The sequence below is a fragment of the Lutra lutra genome, chromosome 7 (assembly GCF_902655055.1).
Source record: "Lutra lutra chromosome 7, mLutLut1.2, whole genome shotgun sequence".
NCBI classification, from domain to species: domain Eukaryota; kingdom Metazoa; phylum Chordata; class Mammalia; order Carnivora; family Mustelidae; genus Lutra; species Lutra lutra.
This window is the reverse complement of record NC_062284.1, coordinates 67,792,724-67,812,694: the sequence shown is the minus strand read 5'-3', so window position 1 is coordinate 67,812,694 and position 19,971 is coordinate 67,792,724. Positions and strand designations below refer to the sequence as shown.

Here is a 19,971-nt window from a genome sequence, read left to right as displayed (position 1 = left end):
AGGGAGAGAACTATGGGAACCGCAGCTGTAATCTCCCTCAAAATGCCCGCGGTCATACTCCTGAGTTTTGAAGAAAGTCATCATCTTTGGTTAGTTAAAGCAAAAAAGGTGCATTATATTTTTTAGATGGATGTATATAAAATTTTGAAGTTAAAAGGTAGTTATCTGGAAAATTTACTGCTGTGAATGCCTTATTTCCTGTTCATGCCAGGTTAGTTCTGAGTGGCTAGTGGAAAGAGCATGGTTTTTAGACCCAGATTTTGTTTTGATTTGCAGTTTCGCCATTCATCACTAGCTTTGTGATCCTGGGCAAGTTTCTTGGTTTTCTGAGCCTGTTTTCTCATCAGGCTTTTTCTATTAAGTAGATTATAGATGTCCTTTGGGGTTAAAGTGAGGATTAAAACCTAAAGGACCTCATAGAATATGTTCTTGCACATATTAGGCATTTATTTTTAATTAAAAAAAATTATTAGAGAGTGAGTGTGCAAGCAGCGGGGGAAGGGTCAGAGGGAGAGATAGGATCTCAGACAGACTCCCTGCTGAGCATGGAGCCCAATGCAGCTGGACCCCAGGACCCTGAGATAATGACTGTAGCCAAAATCAAGAGTTGGACGCCTAACCGACTGAGCCCCCGGGTGCCCCACATGTATCAGACATTTAATTGTTGATAGCTATTGCTATTATTATTTAGTAGATGATTGGCTAAAATATACCATTGATCCAGTTTTCATATTCTCTTTTAATTCAACATATACTTTGTAAAAGGTTTTTGATCCTCATCTCAACCTTGGGGAAACCTCAGATCTGTATCTTCGTTTTAGGGTTGGGAAAACTGGAGCTGAAAGGGTTGAACTCTTTTGCCCAAGAAGAGAGACCATTAGCAGAGAACCAGTCCTGGAGCCCAAAACTTCACTGTCCTGTAAATCTGTTGGTTTATATTTACATGACAATCAAGTCTTTTTACTTTCAACTTCATTCTTCCTTATGTCTTGTATTTTAGAGCATTAAAGATTTAGTTCATCTCAAAGATTTTTCTCCAGGTTGTTGTTTTTGTTTTTTGTTTGTTTTCATTTATTTTCTATTTTTTGTTAACATATAATGTATTATTTGTTTCAGGGGGTACAGGTCTGTGATTCATCAATCTTGCATAATTCACAGCACTCACCATAGCACATACCCTCCCATGTCCATCACCCAACCACCCCATCCCTCCTACCCACCTCCCCTCCAGCAACCCTCAGTTGTTTCCTGAGATTGAGAGTCTCTTATGGTTTGTCTCCCTCTCTGGTTTCATCTTGTTTCATTGTTTCCTCTCTTCCCCTATGATCCTCTGCCTTGTTTCTCAAATTCCACATATCAGCGAGATCATATGGTAATTGTCTTCCTCTGACTGACTTATTTCACTTAGCATAATACCCTCTAGATCCACCCATGTTATTGCAAATGGCAAGATTTCTTTTTTTTTTTTGATGGCTGCACAATACTCTACTGTATATATATACCATATCTTTATCCATTCGTCTATTGGTGGACATTTATGCTCTTTCCATATTTTGGCTTTTGTGGACACTGCTGCTATAAACATTGGGGTGCAGGTGCCCCTTTGGATCACTACATTTCATTTGTATCTTTGAGGTAAATACACAGTAATGCAATTGCTGGGTCGTAGGGTAGCTCTATTTTCAACTTTTTGAGGAACCTCCATACTGTTTTCCGGAGTGGCTGCACCAGCTTTCATTCTTATCCAGGTTGTTATTAATTTTAATTTAAGCTATAATTAGCCTGGGAATTTGGAAAATAATACATATATGTTATATACAAATAATACATATATATTTTATTTTTTCAAGTAGACTTATTTCATCGTGATATTTGCTAAAATGTATTCTTCTTCTGCCCTTTGTATTTAATTAGTACTCATAGCCAAAATCCTACAGTAATATAAAGCACATTCCAGTGAATATCCAACCTGAGACATCATATCACTATTTTAGTAAAAGGATATTCTGCCTCATTCAGCTAGGAAAGTGGAGAATAACTCAGCACAGAGTGAGTGGTCATTGAGATTCAGCTAGAAGACATCCTCTGAATCACAGGATTAGTGAAAAAAGGTTTAGTTTGTAGTCATCCCACCCACCAGCAGTTTAATAGATAGGAGTTTGGCTTTGAGGCAAAAGTAAAAATATTTATTTGTAGGTCAAAAATATTTATTTGTAGGAGAAAAGAGATTTGTACCTTTTCTCTGCTGGATTGTGATTCTTAGAACGAGAGGAAGCCACAGTTTTCCCAGTGTCGAGAGTTTTGGTTCTTTGTTGACTTGAGCTGCTTTCAAATCACTGACCCAAATATTAGCGGCTCCAAGCTTTTATTCTCAACTACCACCTCCCTCAAGCTACTGCCTAGTAAATTTTAAGGGTTTAGGCTCAGTGTTCTATTTCACATTCATGGAATTTGAGTAGCTAAATCTGCATGCAGCTTGCAGACAGCTTCCCCTCTCCCTTATTATAGTTGGCTGCGAAGCTCAAATAATAAACATTTAACAAGTGGAATGCCTTTTCCCTTTGGTCTTCTCAGCAGGCTTCATAAGGGACTACAGTTTATTTGGACTTAGGGGAACTGACTTCCACAGGGCTCAGCAGGACTGGTCACCACTGCTGACTTTTTCCCTTTTGGGAAAGAAGAGAAAATTATTTTAGCAAGCACTTTCTCTGCTCTCTGACTTGGCTCCCTCTAGGAGTACATGATGTGCTATTTCAGTGGTCAGCATTCAGTAAGAAAAGAAATTAGAGGTGCCTAATTTGTTAGTTGAGCAAAATAAGCCTTCTGCTAAAAGTTTTCCACATCTTACAGCTCAGGAAGATGCATTGTAATAGATTTTATATTTTTTATATAATTCTATTTCTGTGAATTATATTTTTATCTTCTAATACTATTTCTGTATAAATAGAAGTGGTTTAAGTAGATGAGAGCTACACAGACATATTTATATCATATCAATGTCCTATACAGGTGTTGTGTATATTGGTAAATATGTAGTGTATTATAAGGAACTCCTTTTATAATTTAGTGTCTAAAAAACCCTAATATTTTGTTCTCCTTTTCCCTCTGTCTCTCTGTATATATGTGTGTGTACACATAATATATATGTATATATTTCATTTGGAATCATCTGAAACTGAAGAACAGTAAAAGTTAAACTCAAGATACTTTTATTTCTCTTTTTAGAACTACCTTTTAGTTTTTTAGAATAGTTTCAGATTACCAGAAAAATTAGTACAGAGTTTCCCTATACGCTGCACCCATTTTCCTCTGTTAACGTCTTGCACCAGCCTGGAACCTTTGTTACAGTTAATGAATTAATATTGACACATTATTAACTAATGCCCATAGTTTATTTAGATGTCCTCAGTTTTTGCCTGATGTCCTTTTTCTTTTCTAGAATTACACCCAGGATACCACATTACATTTAGGAGTTATGTTTCCTTAGGCTCCTAATTATAACTTTAGAACTTTCCATGTTTTTGATGACCTTGACAGTTTGAGAAGTACTGGTTATTTGGTAGGAAACCCCTCTTGAAATTTGATGTTTCTTTTATGATTGTATTTTTTTCATGGGTTTTGTGGAGGAAGACCATAGTGATGAGATGCCATTTTCATCACATCATATTAAGGGTGCATACTAGCAAAACTATTTCTCTTACAAAGTAACATTTTCCTTTGGGATTGGGAGGGAGACAAACCATAAGTGACTTTTTTTTTTTTTTAAAGATTTTATTTATTTGACAGAGAGATCACAAGTAGAGAGAGAGAGAGAGAGAGAGAGAGGAGGAAGCAGGTTCCCCGCCTAGCAGAGAGCCTGATGTGGGACTCGATCCTAGGACCCTGAGATCAGGACCTGAGCCGAAGGCAGAGGCTTAACCCACTGAGCCACCCAGGTTCCCCTAATAGCCTGCTATTGACCAGAAACCTTATCAATAACATAAGCTGTTAATTAACACATATTTTGCATGTTATGTATATTTTATTCTTACATTAAAGTAAGCTAGAGAAAAGAAAATGTTGAGACAATCATAAGGAAGAGAAAATACATTTATGATACTGTATTGTATTAAAAAACATCTACGTATAAGTGGACCTGTGCAGTTCAAACCCATATTACTCAAGGGCAGCTGTTTATCTGGGAGAGGAATTGCTGGGTAATGTGGTAGTTCTATGTTTAGCATTTCAAAAAATGGTCCTACCGTTTTCCAAAGTGGCTACACCATTTTATATTCCCCACCAGCGATGTATGAGGGTTCCAGTATTTTTATATCCTGGCCAACACTTGCTATTTGGTTTTGGTTTTCTAATGATATAGTTTTATTTGGTGGTTAATTATGTTGAACATCTTTTGCTGAGTTTATTGGCCATTTGTATATCTTCTTTGGAGAGGTCTCTTCGAATCTTTTGCCCATTTTAAAATTGGGTTGTCTTTTTATTGGTTTTGAGAGTTCTTTATATATTCTGAATACAAGTTCATTGTTAGATATATGATTTGCAAGTATTTTCTCCTGTGGGTTGTTTTTTCACTTTCTTGATGGCATCCTTTGAAGCACAAGTCCTTAATTTTATGAAGTCCAACTTAACGTATTTTTTCTTTGGTTGCTTGTGCTTTTGACCTTTTTTTTTTTTTTAAAGATTTTATTTATTTATTTGACAGAGATCTCAAGTAGGCAGAGAGGCAGGCAGAGAGAGAGGGGAGGAAGCAGGTTCCCTGCTGAGCAGAGAGCCGGACGTGGGGCTCGATCCTAGGACCCTGGGATCATGACCTGAGCCGAAGGCAGCGGCTTTAACCCACTGAGCCACCCAGGCACCCCTGCTTTTGACTTTCTAAGAAACCATTCTCTAATCCCAGATCCTGAAGATTTATACCTATATTTTCTTCTCCAAGAGTTTTATCTCTTACATTAGGTCTTGGATTCATTTTGAATTAATTTTTACTATATGATTTGATATAGAACTTCATTCTTTTGTATGTGAATATCTGGTTGTCACAGTACCAGAATTTGTTTTGACATCCTTGTCAAAAATCAGTTGACTCTAAATATGAGGGTTTATTTCTGGGCTCTCACTTCTATTCCATTGATCTATATGCCTGTCCTTAAGCCAGTGCCAAACAGTCTTGCTTTGTTAAGTTTTGAAATTGGAATGTCTAAATCTTTCAACTTTGTCTTCTATTTCAATATTTCCTGGGCTATCCTGGATCTCTTGTATTTCCATATAAGTTTTAGGATCAATTTCTGTACAGTAACCAGCTGGGATTTTGATTGAGGTTTGCAGGTAGTCTGTATATCAGTTTAGGGGAGTATTGCAATCTTACCAATACTGGGTTCTGATTCCTGAACACAGGATGTCTTTCCATTTGTTTAGGTCTTCTTTAATCTCTTTGAGTGTACTACTCATGTATTTTGTATTTTTGTGGTTTTTGGTGTCCTAGTCATATACTTTTGTTAAATTTACTCCTCGGTGTTTCATTCTCTTGGCTATTCTTTTTGCTGGATTGTTTTCTTAATTTTATTTTCGGGTGGTTAATTCCTAGTGTAGAGAGATACAATTGATTTTAAGTATATTGATGTTGTATCCTGACACATTGTTGAACTTGTTAATTTAGTTCATATAGTTTTTTTAGTGGATTTCTTAGGGTTTTTTTTAGGTATAGGGTCATGTCACCTGAAAATAGAGATCATTTTGTCTTTCTTTCCAATCTGGATGCCTTTATTTTTTCCCTGACTAATTGCTCCAGCTAGAATCTCTAGTACAAGGTTAAATAGAAGTGGTAAAAACTGATATTCTTGTTTTGCTCCTCATCTTACAGGGAAGCATTTGGTCATTCTCCATTAAGCATGAGTGCTAGCTGTGTGTTTTTCATATATATGGGTGTTCTTCAGACTTTTTTTCACTTAACATTTTGTTGTGGGACTCATGGTGTAGCTCATTCATTTGCATATATAAATATTTAACGTGTATCTTTATTTGTATGAATATTCCAGCTTATTTTCCATTCTACTAACCATAGATTCTTAATGTTCCTTCTTAGTGCAATGTGCATACATGTTTGTTGGGTATATACTTAGAGGTGAAATTGCTTGTGGTATGTGTGTTTCAAACTTTGTCGTGCCAACCTGTTTTCCATAGTGGTTGTGCCGATTTACCTTTACATGAGAAGTGTAAGAAATTCTTAATTGCTCTCTTTGCTGACACTTGATATTTTTTGTTTACTTTCAGCCATTTAATGTGTTGTGATACTCTATTATGGTTTTCCACATAATCCATTATCCTGGATTACTAATGAGATTGAGCTCCATTGAGAAAAACTATTTATTGACTTTGTGTGTGTGATTTGCTCATGTCCCTCCTCAGTTTTTAAATGACTTGTGTTTGTGTGTGCATGTGTTCTGTTGAAATGTAGCAGTTTTTTCTTTTTTAGTATCTGTTCCAGATAGGAGTTCTTTGACAGTAATGTGTATTGTAAATATATTCTCACTTTTTAACCTTTTAATTTGTCTTTTGATGAATGGAAGTTTTTTAACTGTAGTCAAATTTGTCAATCATGGTTAGTGCTTTTTATGTTTCCTTTAAGAAATCTTTCCTGTTGGGGCACCTGGGTGGCTCAGTTGGTTAAGTGGCGAACTCTTGGTTTTGGCTCAGGTCATGGTCTCAGGGTCCTGGTACTTGGAGCTCTGCACTCAGTGGGGAGTTGACTCAAGGATCCTTTCTCTCCCTCTGTCCCTACCCTTGCTCATGCACTCATGTGCCTTCTCTCTAAAATAAACAAATCAATCTTAAAAAACAAAAACTAAACCTTTCCTATTATCCTATGCTGCCTTCTAAAAGCTTTAATAATTTGCCTTATACTTGAGTTTTACCATCTCTCTGGAATTGCTGTTTTTGTTAGGGTTTTTCTGATGGGTCTTTCTTGTTTACACGTGCAAATGAACTTTATAATTGTTCTACTCCTGGAAAAAATCCTGAGAATACAATAGAATACAATCCCAATTTTTATTAGGATCACATTGAACATATGTATTGACTCTCTCCCAGTTCTTAGGGAGAATTGATATTATTATGATGTTGAATTTTTTTATCTAAGAATATAGCATGCCTTTTCATTTGCTTAAATCTATTTTTGTTTTCTCAAGAGTGTTTTGGAATTTTTTATATTTAGATTTTTGCACAAATCTTGTAAAATTGATGCTTATTTTTGCAATAGTAAGTAGGGTATTCATTTCTATTATTTCTTCTTGAATAATGTACATATGACTTCTATATTTTTTGTTATAACCTGTTTGCTTTTTATTCTCTTACTGTTTGTAGTAATTTTTCCATTATATTTAGGTTTACTGGATAGGAGTATATCATTTGCTAGTGGAGATAATTATAGCTTTTTTGTTTCACTTATGCTCCAAATTGTTTTCTCTTTAAGGTTACATTAGAGTCCTTCTATTTTATTAGGATATTGATAGCATGAATGCTGTTTTTCAAAGTGATCATACTATTTTTTGCATTCACAGAAGCAATATCTGAGGTTTCGGTTGTTCTACATTTTTGTTAAAACTTGGTGGTATTAATCTCTTTAAATTTGTAGTGTGTGTAGTGGTAATCTTACTGTGGTTTAATTTTTATTTACCTAATGACCCATGATCTAAGCATCTTTTTTTTTTATTGATTGATTGATTGATTGGAGAGAGAGAGAGAGAACATGTGCAAGAGGGAGGGGAGGGGCAGGAGAGAGAGAATTTTAAGCAGGTTCAGGGCCAGGGTGGAAGGAGCTGACACTGGGCTTAATTTCACAACTCTGAAATCATGACCTGAGCCTAAATCAGCAGTTGGGACACTGAGTTGATTGAGCCATCTAGATGCCCTCAGCATCTTTTGATGTGCTTCTCTTCCCCTCCCCCCTTTTTTTTTTCTGATGTGCTTAATTGCCATATGTATATGTCATTTTGTCTTTATTTATTCCAGGGTACAAGCCCCTTCTCAGATATATATGTTGTGAATATTTTCTTCTGCTCTGGTTTTCCTTATCACATTCTTAATGTATCTTTTGAAGAGCAAGAGCTTAAGTTTTTATGAATTCAAATTGATCAGTTATCTCTTTTAAAAGAGTTCATGGGTTTTTGTTCTAATGTAACTGTGTCACAGAAATTTTCTTAGGACTTTAGAAATTTGATAGTTTTACATTTATATCTATGGTCCATTATGAATTAGTTTTTTAGTATGGTATGAGGTAAATGTAAATGTACAGAATAGGCAAATCCATAGGTAGAAGGTAGATTAGTGATTGCTTGGCGCTGTGAGGACAAGAAGGGGGTAATGAAGAATGTATGAGGAATGTAGGAATAGGGTTTCTTTTTTGGGATGTTGAAATGTTCAAAATTAGGTTGTGGTACTGGTTGCACCACTCAATTTTTTCATATCAATATCCAGTTGATCTAATATCATTTGTCAGAAAAACTTCTCTTTCCTCATTGAATTGCCTTGGTATCTTTGTTAATAATTAATTGACCATTATGGCCCTATTTCTGTACTTCCATTCTGTTCCCTATGCTTTTGGTTAATAACAGTCTTGATACTGTAGCTTTACAGTAAAGTGTTGAAATGTTTTGGACGAGTCCTTCAACTTTATTTTCTAAATTGTTTTGAATATTCTAAGTTCTTTGCATTACAAAATGAATTTAATGATTAGCTAGTCAATTTCTACAACATAGTCTCCTGGACTTTTAATTGGGATTATGTTGACTCTATAGACCAATTTGGAGAGAATCGACACCTTAAGAAATTGCTATTTGTCAGTTATACCTAAATAAAGCTGGAGGAAGAAAAAAAATTGTCTTCCAATTTCAGAACATACATGTTGTACCTCTCTATTTATGTCTTCTTTAGTTTCTCTCCAGTAATGTTTTGTAATGGTTTTTTTTTTTTAAGATTTTATTTATTAATTTACTTGACAGAGATCACAAGTGGGCAGAGGGGCAGGCGGAGAGAGAGGAAACAGGCTCCCTGCTGAGCAGAGAGAGCCCGATGTGGGACTCGATCCCAGGACCCTGAGATCATGACTTGAGCCGAAGGCAGAGGCTTAACCCACTAAGCCACACAGGCACCCCTGTAGTTTTTTATAGATGACATTTTCCGTTAAATTGAATAATTTTCTTTAGCATTTCTTCTAAGCTTCCTTAGATGATGTCCTTTTATTTCCTGATTATAGAATTCTGGACCAATTGTTCTTTTATTTCAGCATTTTAAAGATATGTTCTTGCACTGTCTCTGGCCTTGGTGGTTTCTGAAGAGAAATCTGTTGTTATTTGGACCATTATCTTGTGTGTAATGTGTTGTTTTACTTTTGTTGTTTTCAAGATTTTTTTCTCCTTTTCACACTTTGATTATGATGTGTCTTAAGTGTGTGTGTGGTTTTTTTTGGTTTTTTTTTTTTTTTAGTTCATTTGGGGTTCACCAAGTTTATTGAAAATGTAAATTTATTATGTCTTTTACCAGACTCGTGGAATGTTGACCATTATCAAATATCTTTTCTGTCCCTGCTTCTCTCTCCTACTCTAGGTCTCTAATTAGACAACTTAAATTTTTTTATATTGTCCCACGGTTCCTGAGACACTTCATTTTTTTCCAATTTTTTTTTTTTCTGTTTCATTTTGGATAATTTCTCTTGAGCTATATTAAGTTTACTCACTCTTTGTTCTGTTATCTGAGTTTTATTAAACTTGTCCAGTGAGGATTTTTTTTTTCTTTAACTTTCAAATACTGTATTTTTCTTTTTTTTCTTTTTCGAAGATTTTATTTTTTGACACAGAGAGATCACAAGGAGGCAAAGAGGCAGGCAAGAGAGAGGGGGATGCAGGCTCCCCGCCGAGCAGAGAGCCCAATGGGGGACTCGATCCCAGGGGTACCCCGAGATCAATCTGAGCTGAAGGCAGAGGCTTTAACCCACTGAGCCACCCGGGCGCCCTGTCAAATACTGTATTTTTTCAACGATAACATTTCTTTTTGGTTCCTTTATAGTTTTTATTTGCTGAGAATTCTATCTTTTCATTCGTTTTAAATATGTTTCCTTTATTTCATAGAACAGAGACATAATAGGTGCTTAAACTTTGAAAACTCTTTGTGATAGCTCCAGCATTTTCATCATCTGTAGATTGTTTTGTTTTTTTTTTTCTTGCAGATTGGTCTATTTTCTTGGTTAGTTTGCATGTCGAGTAATTTTAGATTATGATCAGGCCCACACTGGTTGTATGTGCTTTGCAGATACTGTATTTTCTTTGCAGATTGGCAACCCTACATCAAGCAAGTCTGCTGATGCCAGTTTGCCAACAGTGTTTTGGTGATCTCAGATCTCATGTTCTCTATGTCACATTTTGGTAGTTCTTATTATATTTCAAACTTTCTTATTATATTTGTTGATGGCGATCTGTGATCTATGATTACAACTCACTAAAACTCAGACAATGTCAGCATGTTTTAGCAAGAAGAAGTTTTAAGTAAAGTTTGCATATTGTTTTTTAGATATAATGATATTACTCACTTAGTTTGACTTCATTTGAGTCACTTATTGCACCTGTTTGCTCTACTGTGGTGGTCTGCAACCACATCTGTGATATCACCTGGGAATGCCAATATAGACGTTCAGATTTTAAGTTGTGTAGAAACTTGTATGGGTTCAAATCTCAGTTTATTTAGTCCAAGCCTTGCCACATTGGTCTGAATCTGTCCTTATATGCATAGCTCAAAAGTTAGGTCCTTGTGAGATTTATGTGTGGGTTTACATTTCAATTAAATTCTCCAAATATTTACTCTGCAGGTTCGTGAGTCTGTTTCTGTGCACGCATAGTTCAGGCTTAGGCGGAGGCGTGTACACATTTATGCAAAGAATTTATGACTCCTTTCTCTGCTTCCCTCCTCTCCAGGAGCTTCCTGCACTCTCTCTTTATCTTGGTTTCAGCAATTTGATGTTAATATAACTTATAGTGGTTTTTTCTCATTTCCTGCTTGAGATTCATTGAGCGTGGTAGGTTTTTAATAGGGTCCCTTAATTTCATCAAATAGATTTTTGGTCATTAAAAAAATATGTGGTTGTGCCTGGGTGGCTCAGTCACTCGGCTTAGGTCATGATCCCAGGGTTCTGGGATTGAGCCCTCTGTTGGGCTACCTGCCTCAGCTCAGGAGGTCTGCTTCCCCCTCTCCCTCTCTCCCGCTTGTTCTTGTATCCTCTCTCTCTGAAATAAGTAAAATCTTTAAAAGAATAAACAATTTTTTTTTTTGGGGTCCCCTTCCCTCTCCTCTTCTGGGATTTCAGTTACAAGGGGTTAGAAAACTTAACCTGCTTAGTATATTTCTCTTTTAGTCTTCTTTCTCTCTGTGTTTAATTTTATAGGGCTCTATTGTTATGTCTTTATGTCTGCTGATCTTTTCTGCATTAATAATTAATGTTAATTAAATAAGCTGTTAATCTCATCCAGGATATTTTTCGTTTCAGATGTTGTAATTTTTCATCAAAGTTTGGTTGGGTCATTTTTTATATACTTTATTTCTCATTGTGTTGTGTTGTTTCTCTTAACATCTGAAATTAATTAGTTCTACTGCCAGCACATTGCTGGGTCAGTTTCTATTGACTGATTTGTTCTCCTGGTTGTGGTTTATATTTTATTTCCCTATTGCATGCCTAGTAAATTTTGATTGGATGTCTAAACATTTGAATTTTATGTTTGAGATGTTAATCTTGTTTAATTTTTAAAATAATTGTTATTCTTTTTCTGTGGCACACTTAAGTTTCCTGGAATCCATTTGGTCCTTTTAAGGCTTCTTTATTAGGTTTTGTAGGTCAGATTTAGAGCAGTCTTTATTTAATCTGGGCCTAATTTGGCCCTGTTACTAAGGCAGTATTTGATATTTTGTGAATTAGGTCTTTCCACTATGGTTCTTTGGACCCTGCAGTATTCCCAGCCCTATTTCTTTTCTGTGACTCTTTACCTGGCCTTGCAGTAATTTTCTCACATGGATATACAGATCTCTAGAGCTCTCTCTTTCTGTAGTTACCTTTCCCATAGTATTTCCCTCATCATATTCTAGCCATTTTGTCCTTCCCAAACTGAACTCTGCAACTTGGTAAGATTACTAGGCTGCCTTTGGCTTTTCTCTCCCTGTGCCGCAGGCTGGAAACTTCCTGGGGAGAAAATAGGAATGAGCATAGATAGGGCTCATCTTGTTTGTTTTCCTTTCCTGAGGGATCATTATGCTGTGCTGTCTGTTGTCTAATGATTGAAAATGATCATTTCATGTATTTTATTTGGTTTTCTTGCTTTTTAAGGCAGGAAGAGAAATTTGGTACTATTAATCTATTACAGCATGGCACAGATTTCTCATTCTCATTCCAGTTTTGAAATTTATTGAAACTAAATTTGGAATTAAATTAGCGTGGCTTTTATTTTTGTTATTTTTGCCCCAGTTGCTCAGATAACCACCCAGATTTGTGTATTAATAAAAGAGATACAGAAATTGTTAGGATGACTAGTATCTTACTTTTTTCACTGCCTCCTTTTGTGTTGTTTCTCTTCGGTTCATACAGGGCATTTATGTAAAGCATGCAACTTAACCAAAAGCAAAAAAAGCATGCCATACCGAAGTTCACATGGTTCAACTCTTTTCAGTGAGGCAGGTGGTCTAAGCATAATCATAGTCTTATCAATAGACTTCTATATATGGGGACGTAGCGAGGGTAATATCGTTGTGTATGAAAGAACTTAAAATTGTTTTTGAAATACTAGTGTATAGTTGTATACATGGTCACAAAACATGGTCTCAACTGTAGTCAGTTATTTTCAAGGACTAACCATGCTTGATTTGTTACTTGCTTTAATATTAAATATGATAATTTCTCTATTAGCACTATACAGCAAGAAGAGCCAAAGGATGAACTTTCCAAAGATGAGGTCATTCTGAAGCTGAAAGCGGAAGTGCAGCGTTTGCTGGGAAGCAACTCTGTGAAGCGTCACCTGGTGTCTCAGTTACAAAATGATCTCAGAGACTGTCGCAAGAAAATTGAAGGTCTCCAACAAGTGGAGAAAGATGAGAAAAGCATCATGGTTGAGGTTTGTAGAATTTGTCGTCAAAAACCCATTTTTAAAAAGTTAAATAATGAAAATGTTTACAGTCTTCACATTTAAATCAAACCTTTGTCTTCCAGGGTTTCATTTGACGTTATTTAGAAGTAAAGTATAAAGAAGGGAATGCCACATAAAGTAATATATTTTCTAGTTCTCCTGACATCTTGTAAATGAGATGCTAATTAGGTAAAATTCTTTTACCACAAATCCAAGGAAACAGTCTACGTAACAAATTACCTGTATTTCCTCAAGATTGGCTTGTACCAATGATGTTGTAACCTTAAGTTCTTCACAGCTAGATCTTTCAGCATTTTGTCCATAAGAATTCTCTGGCCCATGCTCCTGTAGTAAGCATCATTCTACATAAGGAAATTAATTATGTAGTGGTGGTGTTATGAGTGGGATCGGCACAGAAACCAGTTAAGTCAGAATCATTGAATCCACTTTTATATCCTTTAGTTAGTGTCCTCACTTTACAGATGAGGAAAATGAAGCTGGGGGAAGTAGTAATTTAACCAATGGGTATTTTTTTAGATGAATACTCAAGTTCACAGTCATCTGATTAGCCCATGGACACCTTCAAACTATGCCTTTACTTATTTCCCACATTTCTAATGAGATTTCTACTTAGTCTGTAACATTAGAAAGCAGGGTTGGGGGATATATGGAGTAAGAGCAAACTGTTCAGCTTAAGGTGTTTTTTTGTTCATTTATTTTTGGTTTTTGTTTTTGGTAAAGCTATTCTGTGCAAGGTCTTCTGGGATGCAGTGAAAAGAAACTATGGCCATTCCTTGAAGGAGTTTAGAATCCAGAACTACACTATCCCAATAGCAGTATAATGGAGCCACCTATGTACTTTAAAATCTTCTAGTAATCCCATTAAAGTAAAAGTAATGGTGAAATTAATTTAAGAATATATTTTATTCGACCCAATATATTAAAAATATTATCTTCTCAGTATGTAATCAATATAGAATTATTAATGAGATCGTTTACATTTTCTATGTTTATGCCAAGTCCTTGAAATCTAACATATATTATCTACTTACAGTACATTTCAATTTGGACAAGACACATTTCTTTCTTGATAATTTTTTATTTAATTTCAATTTAATTAACATATGCTATATTATTAGTTTCGGAGGTAGAATTTAGGGATTCATCAGTTTTATACAAAACCCAGTGCTCATTACTTCAAGTGCCCTCCTTAATGCTGTTCACCCAGTTACGCCATCCCCCCACCCACTTCCCCTCCAGCAACACTTTGTTTTCTATAGTTAAGAGTTTCTCATGACTTGCCTTCCTCTCTGTTTTCATCTTATTTTATTTTTCCTTCCTTTCCCCTCTTTTCATCTGTTTTGTTTCTTAAATTCCACATATGAGTGAAATCATATGGTATTTGTCTTTCTCTGACTTATTTTGCTTAGTGTAATACCCTCTGGTTCCATCCACATTATTGCACATGGCAAGATTTCATTCTTTTTGATGGCTAATATTCCATCGTGCGTGTGTGTGTGTGTGTTTGTGGTTTGTGTACCACATCTTTATCCATTCATCTGTCAATGGACATTTTTCAAGTGCTCTATAGCCATATGAGATTAGTGGCTACCATATTCAACAGTACAGGTCTGTAAGGAGATGGATGTGTATGACTTTGTGTAGTAAGGATGATGCTAGTTGCAAAGTGCTCTGAGATGGAATAACTAACCAGGCATGTTTGTAGGGGAGATGGTAAGGCAAGCCTTAGTGAGGTCTTTAAGGAGAAAATGTTTGATCTCTCTCCTGAAGGATAAATGCAGGAGAGAAAGTGGGAAGAAACATTTCAGCAGTGAGCAGAAGTATATGAGAGGTTGTAGCAAATAAGCTGATGTAAGTAGGGAGTAGGGCATGTGAATGAAAGTCTATATTGTATAAACTCAATCTTTCTGGAATCTTTGAAGCCACAAGTATATAGATATTATATCAGTTTTTAGAATAATATTAAATCCTGACGTTAATGTTATAATGTTGAGTTTCTCTGCTTGCTGTAAGGATGTTAAGAGAGAGAACGTGTCAATTTAAACTTCCTCAGATATCTTTCTAAAGAGAATTAGGTCATCAAAATCCTTTCTTAAAGCCTTTCTTTTTTTTTTTTTTAAAGATTTTATTTATTTATTTGACAGAGAGAGATCACAAGTAGACGGAGAGGCAGGCAGAGAGAGAGAGAGAGGGAAGCAGGCTTCTTGCTGAGCAGAGAGCCTGATGTGGGACTCGATCCCAGGACTCTGAGATCATGACCTGAGCCGAAGGCAGCGGCTTAACCCACTGAGCCACCCAGGCGCCCCTCTTAAAGCCTTTCTAAGTATTGAAAGGCAAGCAAGAATATGTACTATGTAATCTTAGCATGTTTCCTTTATGAACATTTAAAAGTATTACTATTTTTACTGCTTTATAACCTTGTAGTATATTTTATGTTTGCTCATATCTATTTTATACAGAACAATTACAGATTATCACAAAGAGTCTGTTGTTTTTGCTTTCATGTCATTTGACTGTTCAAACAGTGCTGCTCTCTGACATTTCCAGGATCATAAGTGATGGTTAGTAGCTTGTCCAAATGCAGCACTATGCACTGATTGGGAGTGGACCAAATCCTCTGCTGTTCATTCCAATTGAACAACTGGGCCATTAAGGTAGAATGTAGTAAAGTTCTTCAGAAGATCAGTCTAGTAGTCAGGACCCATATCCACATGGAATTTTTTGTTAGCATAATAATAAAACACAGAGGCTTTTCTGTATCTGATACTCAGTAGAGATCATTACCTAACTATGAGCTGTGGTTAAAGCCGTTAAAGCCATACTCTGATTCCAAGGTACTTGATAGGCAGTGTTCAATAGCTCAGAAGGTTCCTAGCTAGAATCTTTTTAGATGTAGAAATTAGGAAGATAATGTGAGAATTGGTGTATTACATGTCTAATTTTCTTGAAGGTAATGTTTTTAGTATTCCAACTTTAGAAAGAAGTTTCATTGTGACACTCAAGTGGTGTTTTTCTCTTTAAAGATTTTCCTAAAGGTTTTGTGCTGATAGGTATAAGTATCTAGTGTCTGCCTGCTTGCAGTGTGATAATATGTCAAAACTGAGTGTAATAGCTAGCCATGAAAATTGTTTTCCCATATATCAGTATGATGTTATTTTCAATCCTTTCATCTCATAGGAATAAAAACTCACCAATGGGGAAGGAAGCACAAATGAATATCATAAACTTTAAAAAGTGGGGGCCAAGTTAAAAAAAAAAAAGGCCATTCTAATGAGTCAGTAAAATCTTGAAAGTATCGTTAGTACCCCTACATTTAGAGAGAAGGTAACAGTAGATATTCGTAGCTCTTCTCTTTTCTGACTAGAGTAAAAGCATGGCTTCTGGGCAATGATGGCAAGTGAAAGAAAGGGGAAAGTCAACAACTAGAGCAGTCTCCCTATAAAGAAAGGCAAAGGCTATGAAATGGAAGACTGAACCAGAAACTTGGTGTTCCGCCACCCCACACATGAGGTGCACATTATCTCCCCAACGAGGAGAATGAATCTCAATACAGGATATTTTTCAGACATTGTGAAAGAAAGCTCAGACTTCAAGTAAATACATAAACCAAAAAGTCAAATATAGTAGATATTAAAAAAAAAACTCTGTGGCGTCCACAATGAATAAAGAATTCATAAAGGTATAAAGGTAGGTAAGGAAGACACTTAGAGCTGAGAGGAAAATGAGAAGTCCTGTAAACAGGCAAATCTGGGAAGATGAAAAACAAACAGTGAAGGTTATGTAAGAGGTTCTGGTATGATGGCAATGCAAGAAATGCAAATAAAAGCAATAGTTGGCTACCATTACCCCATCAAATACAATAATTATTTCTAGAGAGTCACTGCCATTGGAGGCAAAGAGAGTTGGGCAGATTTGCTCAGACTATCTGACCATGTACATTTGCATGACCTTGTGGGAAACAACTTGCCAAAGTCTGTCATGAGTCTTAAAAATTGTACCTGTTGAATAAAACAGAGATCTATGAGTTAATACTGGTTATACAAACAAATAAGTACAGAAATAGAAGAGATGTTAAACTTAGTGGGTGTAAGATAAATAATAGAATTTTTGCATAGTCTCCAAATATCTCCTCATAAGCTACTTATTCCGAATAACAAGTAGAAAAATTATGACTTTACATTGAAGGTGCCTGCGGACACCACCTTCATTTATTGACCATCGTCAGTGATGACACGCATTGACATCCTCTGTTTCCTAAAGCACACACAAGTCACTTCTGTGGTATTCATGACAAAAATGGATGACCTGAATTTAATAATGAAGTAATATCAGAGAAACCCAAATTGAAAGACATCTTACAAAATAACTAGTTGATACTCTTAAAAAAAAAAATGTCAAAGGTTTGAAAGACAAAGACTGAACTGTCCCTAGATTGAAGGAGACTAAGGAGACATGACAATTAAATAAAAAGTGGAATCATTGATTGGATCCTGAATTAGGAAAATGGACGTGAGAGAAAAATTGGAGAATTTTTTTTATAGCGTCTGCAGATTAGTTAATAGTACTATATCCTTGTTAATTTCCTGGTTCTGATCATTGTACTGTGGTTATATTTGGGGATGGTGGTAAAAGTTATATGGAAATTATTTGTGTTGTTTTTGCAGTTTCATTGAAGGTATGAAATTCATTCAAAAGCAGAACTTAGAATTTTTAAAAAACCTGAAAAGCTTTTGATTTCTTTTTAACATTTAGACTAAAATAGAGACCTCAGAAAACGGAACTAATCAATTATGGCTTGGCTCTTCTGCTTCTGATATGATTGTCAAAGATGACATTCTGCGACTTAAAAATGAAATTCACGTTTTACAACAACAAAATCAGGTGATTTAAAAAGTTTCCTATATTTTGTGACAATTTTTATGACCTCATTAAAAAAGGATATAACAGACTTCTCAAAAATCCAGAGACAATGTGATTTGATTTAGTAGACAGGATTATTAGTAGGTGACTAAGGATTCCAGTTATTCCCCTTTATTGGTCATGAGATAGTAGTTTCATGAGAAGGTGATTCCAGTTTCTTGTCTATAGAGAAACATGGCTACTAGAGGTGTTCTTCTCTTGACCAAAAAATTAAACCTTGTTTATTTATATAGCTGTGAAGATTATTGAATTCTAAGACTTAATTTAAGAGCTCGGTTAGCTAATACTTCTCTGGTTAAATGCTTTCATGTCATACAGTGCAAAATGAATTCAAAATTTTAAGTCTTAACCCTATCAGAAAGCTACTTGTCAAATAAATGAATCTATACTCTTACAGGGGTTATAAAGAGACATTGTAGAATTATGAAAATGATTCATCAATGTTACAGGGTAGAGATAAAGCACAGAGGATATTAAAAGATAAGATTGGACTAATCAGTGAAAATGATGTTTATTTCCTCTAACTACTTTATTCTTTTGTATCTAGGAACTTAAAGAAACTGAAGAAAAACTGAGAAATACAAATCAAGACTTATGTAGTCAGATGAGACAAATGGTACAAGATTTTGACCGTGATAAACAGGAGGCTGTGGATAGGTAAAGTCTACATAGAAGTCTAATGCCTCCCTCCACCCTCTGCCCTCCTGTCCCTGCTTAGGAAAAAAAAAAAAAAGATTCAAGAGAAGTTATGGAGTGAACCCTCCCTGCTGAGATCTTAGAAGAAGAGGAGTCCCTGGCTTCTCAAATTAGAATTCAGAACACATTTTCCATGGGAATGATGTTGTGTAGTGGTTGGGTTCTATAGCACCATCAAAACTTGTTCATTGAAATAGTATAGTTTTATGGTTTTTATAGACTGTCTGGGAAACTATTCTTTATTAGGAAGAAATCTGTGGGAGGGAATATGTCTTCCAAATACCAAATCATAAACTTGGAAACAGATTTTTGGAGCATAACTTACTTGTAAGTTGGGTACTTCTAGTATTTACGTTTAATCTAGATACCTTGGAAATTTGGAACTATACCCTATTATTTCAATTAATTTTTTGTCAATAATCCTCAACCAAAGACCATTATCTGTGTGAAGGATTGGGGCATTTTCATGTCCAAGTTTTTAATTTTTCTCTAGAAACATTAGAAGAAAGATGATTTTGAAGATTCTTTTAGCTCATCCATTGGGAATTAATTATTACCACTTTTGGTTGGGGGAAACCAACCTGACCTTGATTATAAATTGCATCAGAGGGAGGGAGTGGGTAGGGAAGGAAGGAAAAGACACCAGTTCATCTTGGTGTTTCTGGTAACACTGGGTACTGCCACAGATTCTACTGTCTGCTTTCTGTTTCTAGGTGTGAGAGGACTTACCAGCAGCACCATGAAGCCATGAAAGCCCAAATTCGGGAAAGCCTCCTAGCAAAGCATGCTCTGGAGAAGCAGCAGCTCTTTGAAGTTTATGAGGGGGCTCGATTGCAACTTAGGTAAGAACAGGAGCGTGTAGCTACCCTTTACGCTGTAGAGACAGTATTCTGTTCCATACTTGAGAGGAAAATTGTTTTGCAGCCCTTGTATTATTTTGTGGTCATTTAGTTGCCGATTTTGTGTATCCAAGGTCTGACTTAGACAAGATGAATAAGGAGATGGCTGCTGTGCAAGAATGTTACCTGGAGGTGTGCAGGGAGAAGGATGACCTGGAATCGACTCTCAGGAAGACCATTGAAAAGGAGCAACAGGCTCAGGAGAAGGTATGGGGCAAGTTCATGTTCTTTGTTCCATCTCATCCCTCTGGCCTCACTGTTATCATGGAAACCAATGCACCTGTTCT

At 35.9% G+C, this 19,971-nt stretch overlaps 1 protein-coding gene across 6 annotated transcripts in view; it reads left to right on the top strand.

Moving 5' to 3' along the window:
• The window catches only part of CEP152 (centrosomal protein 152), a 101,431-nt gene that overhangs the window by 34,467 nt on the left and 46,993 nt on the right, over window positions 1–19,971 (top strand). For all 6 annotated transcript variants that reach the window (XM_047738051.1, XM_047738049.1, XM_047738050.1 and 3 more), the window contains 5 exons: window positions 12,932–13,136; window positions 17,922–18,050; window positions 18,637–18,746; window positions 19,499–19,627; window positions 19,759–19,891. In XM_047738051.1, coding sequence (XP_047594007.1) covers window positions 12,932–13,136; window positions 17,922–18,050; window positions 18,637–18,746; window positions 19,499–19,627; window positions 19,759–19,891 — 706 coding nt within the window. The remainder of the gene's footprint in view (window positions 1–12,931; window positions 13,137–17,921; window positions 18,051–18,636; window positions 18,747–19,498; window positions 19,628–19,758; window positions 19,892–19,971) is intronic.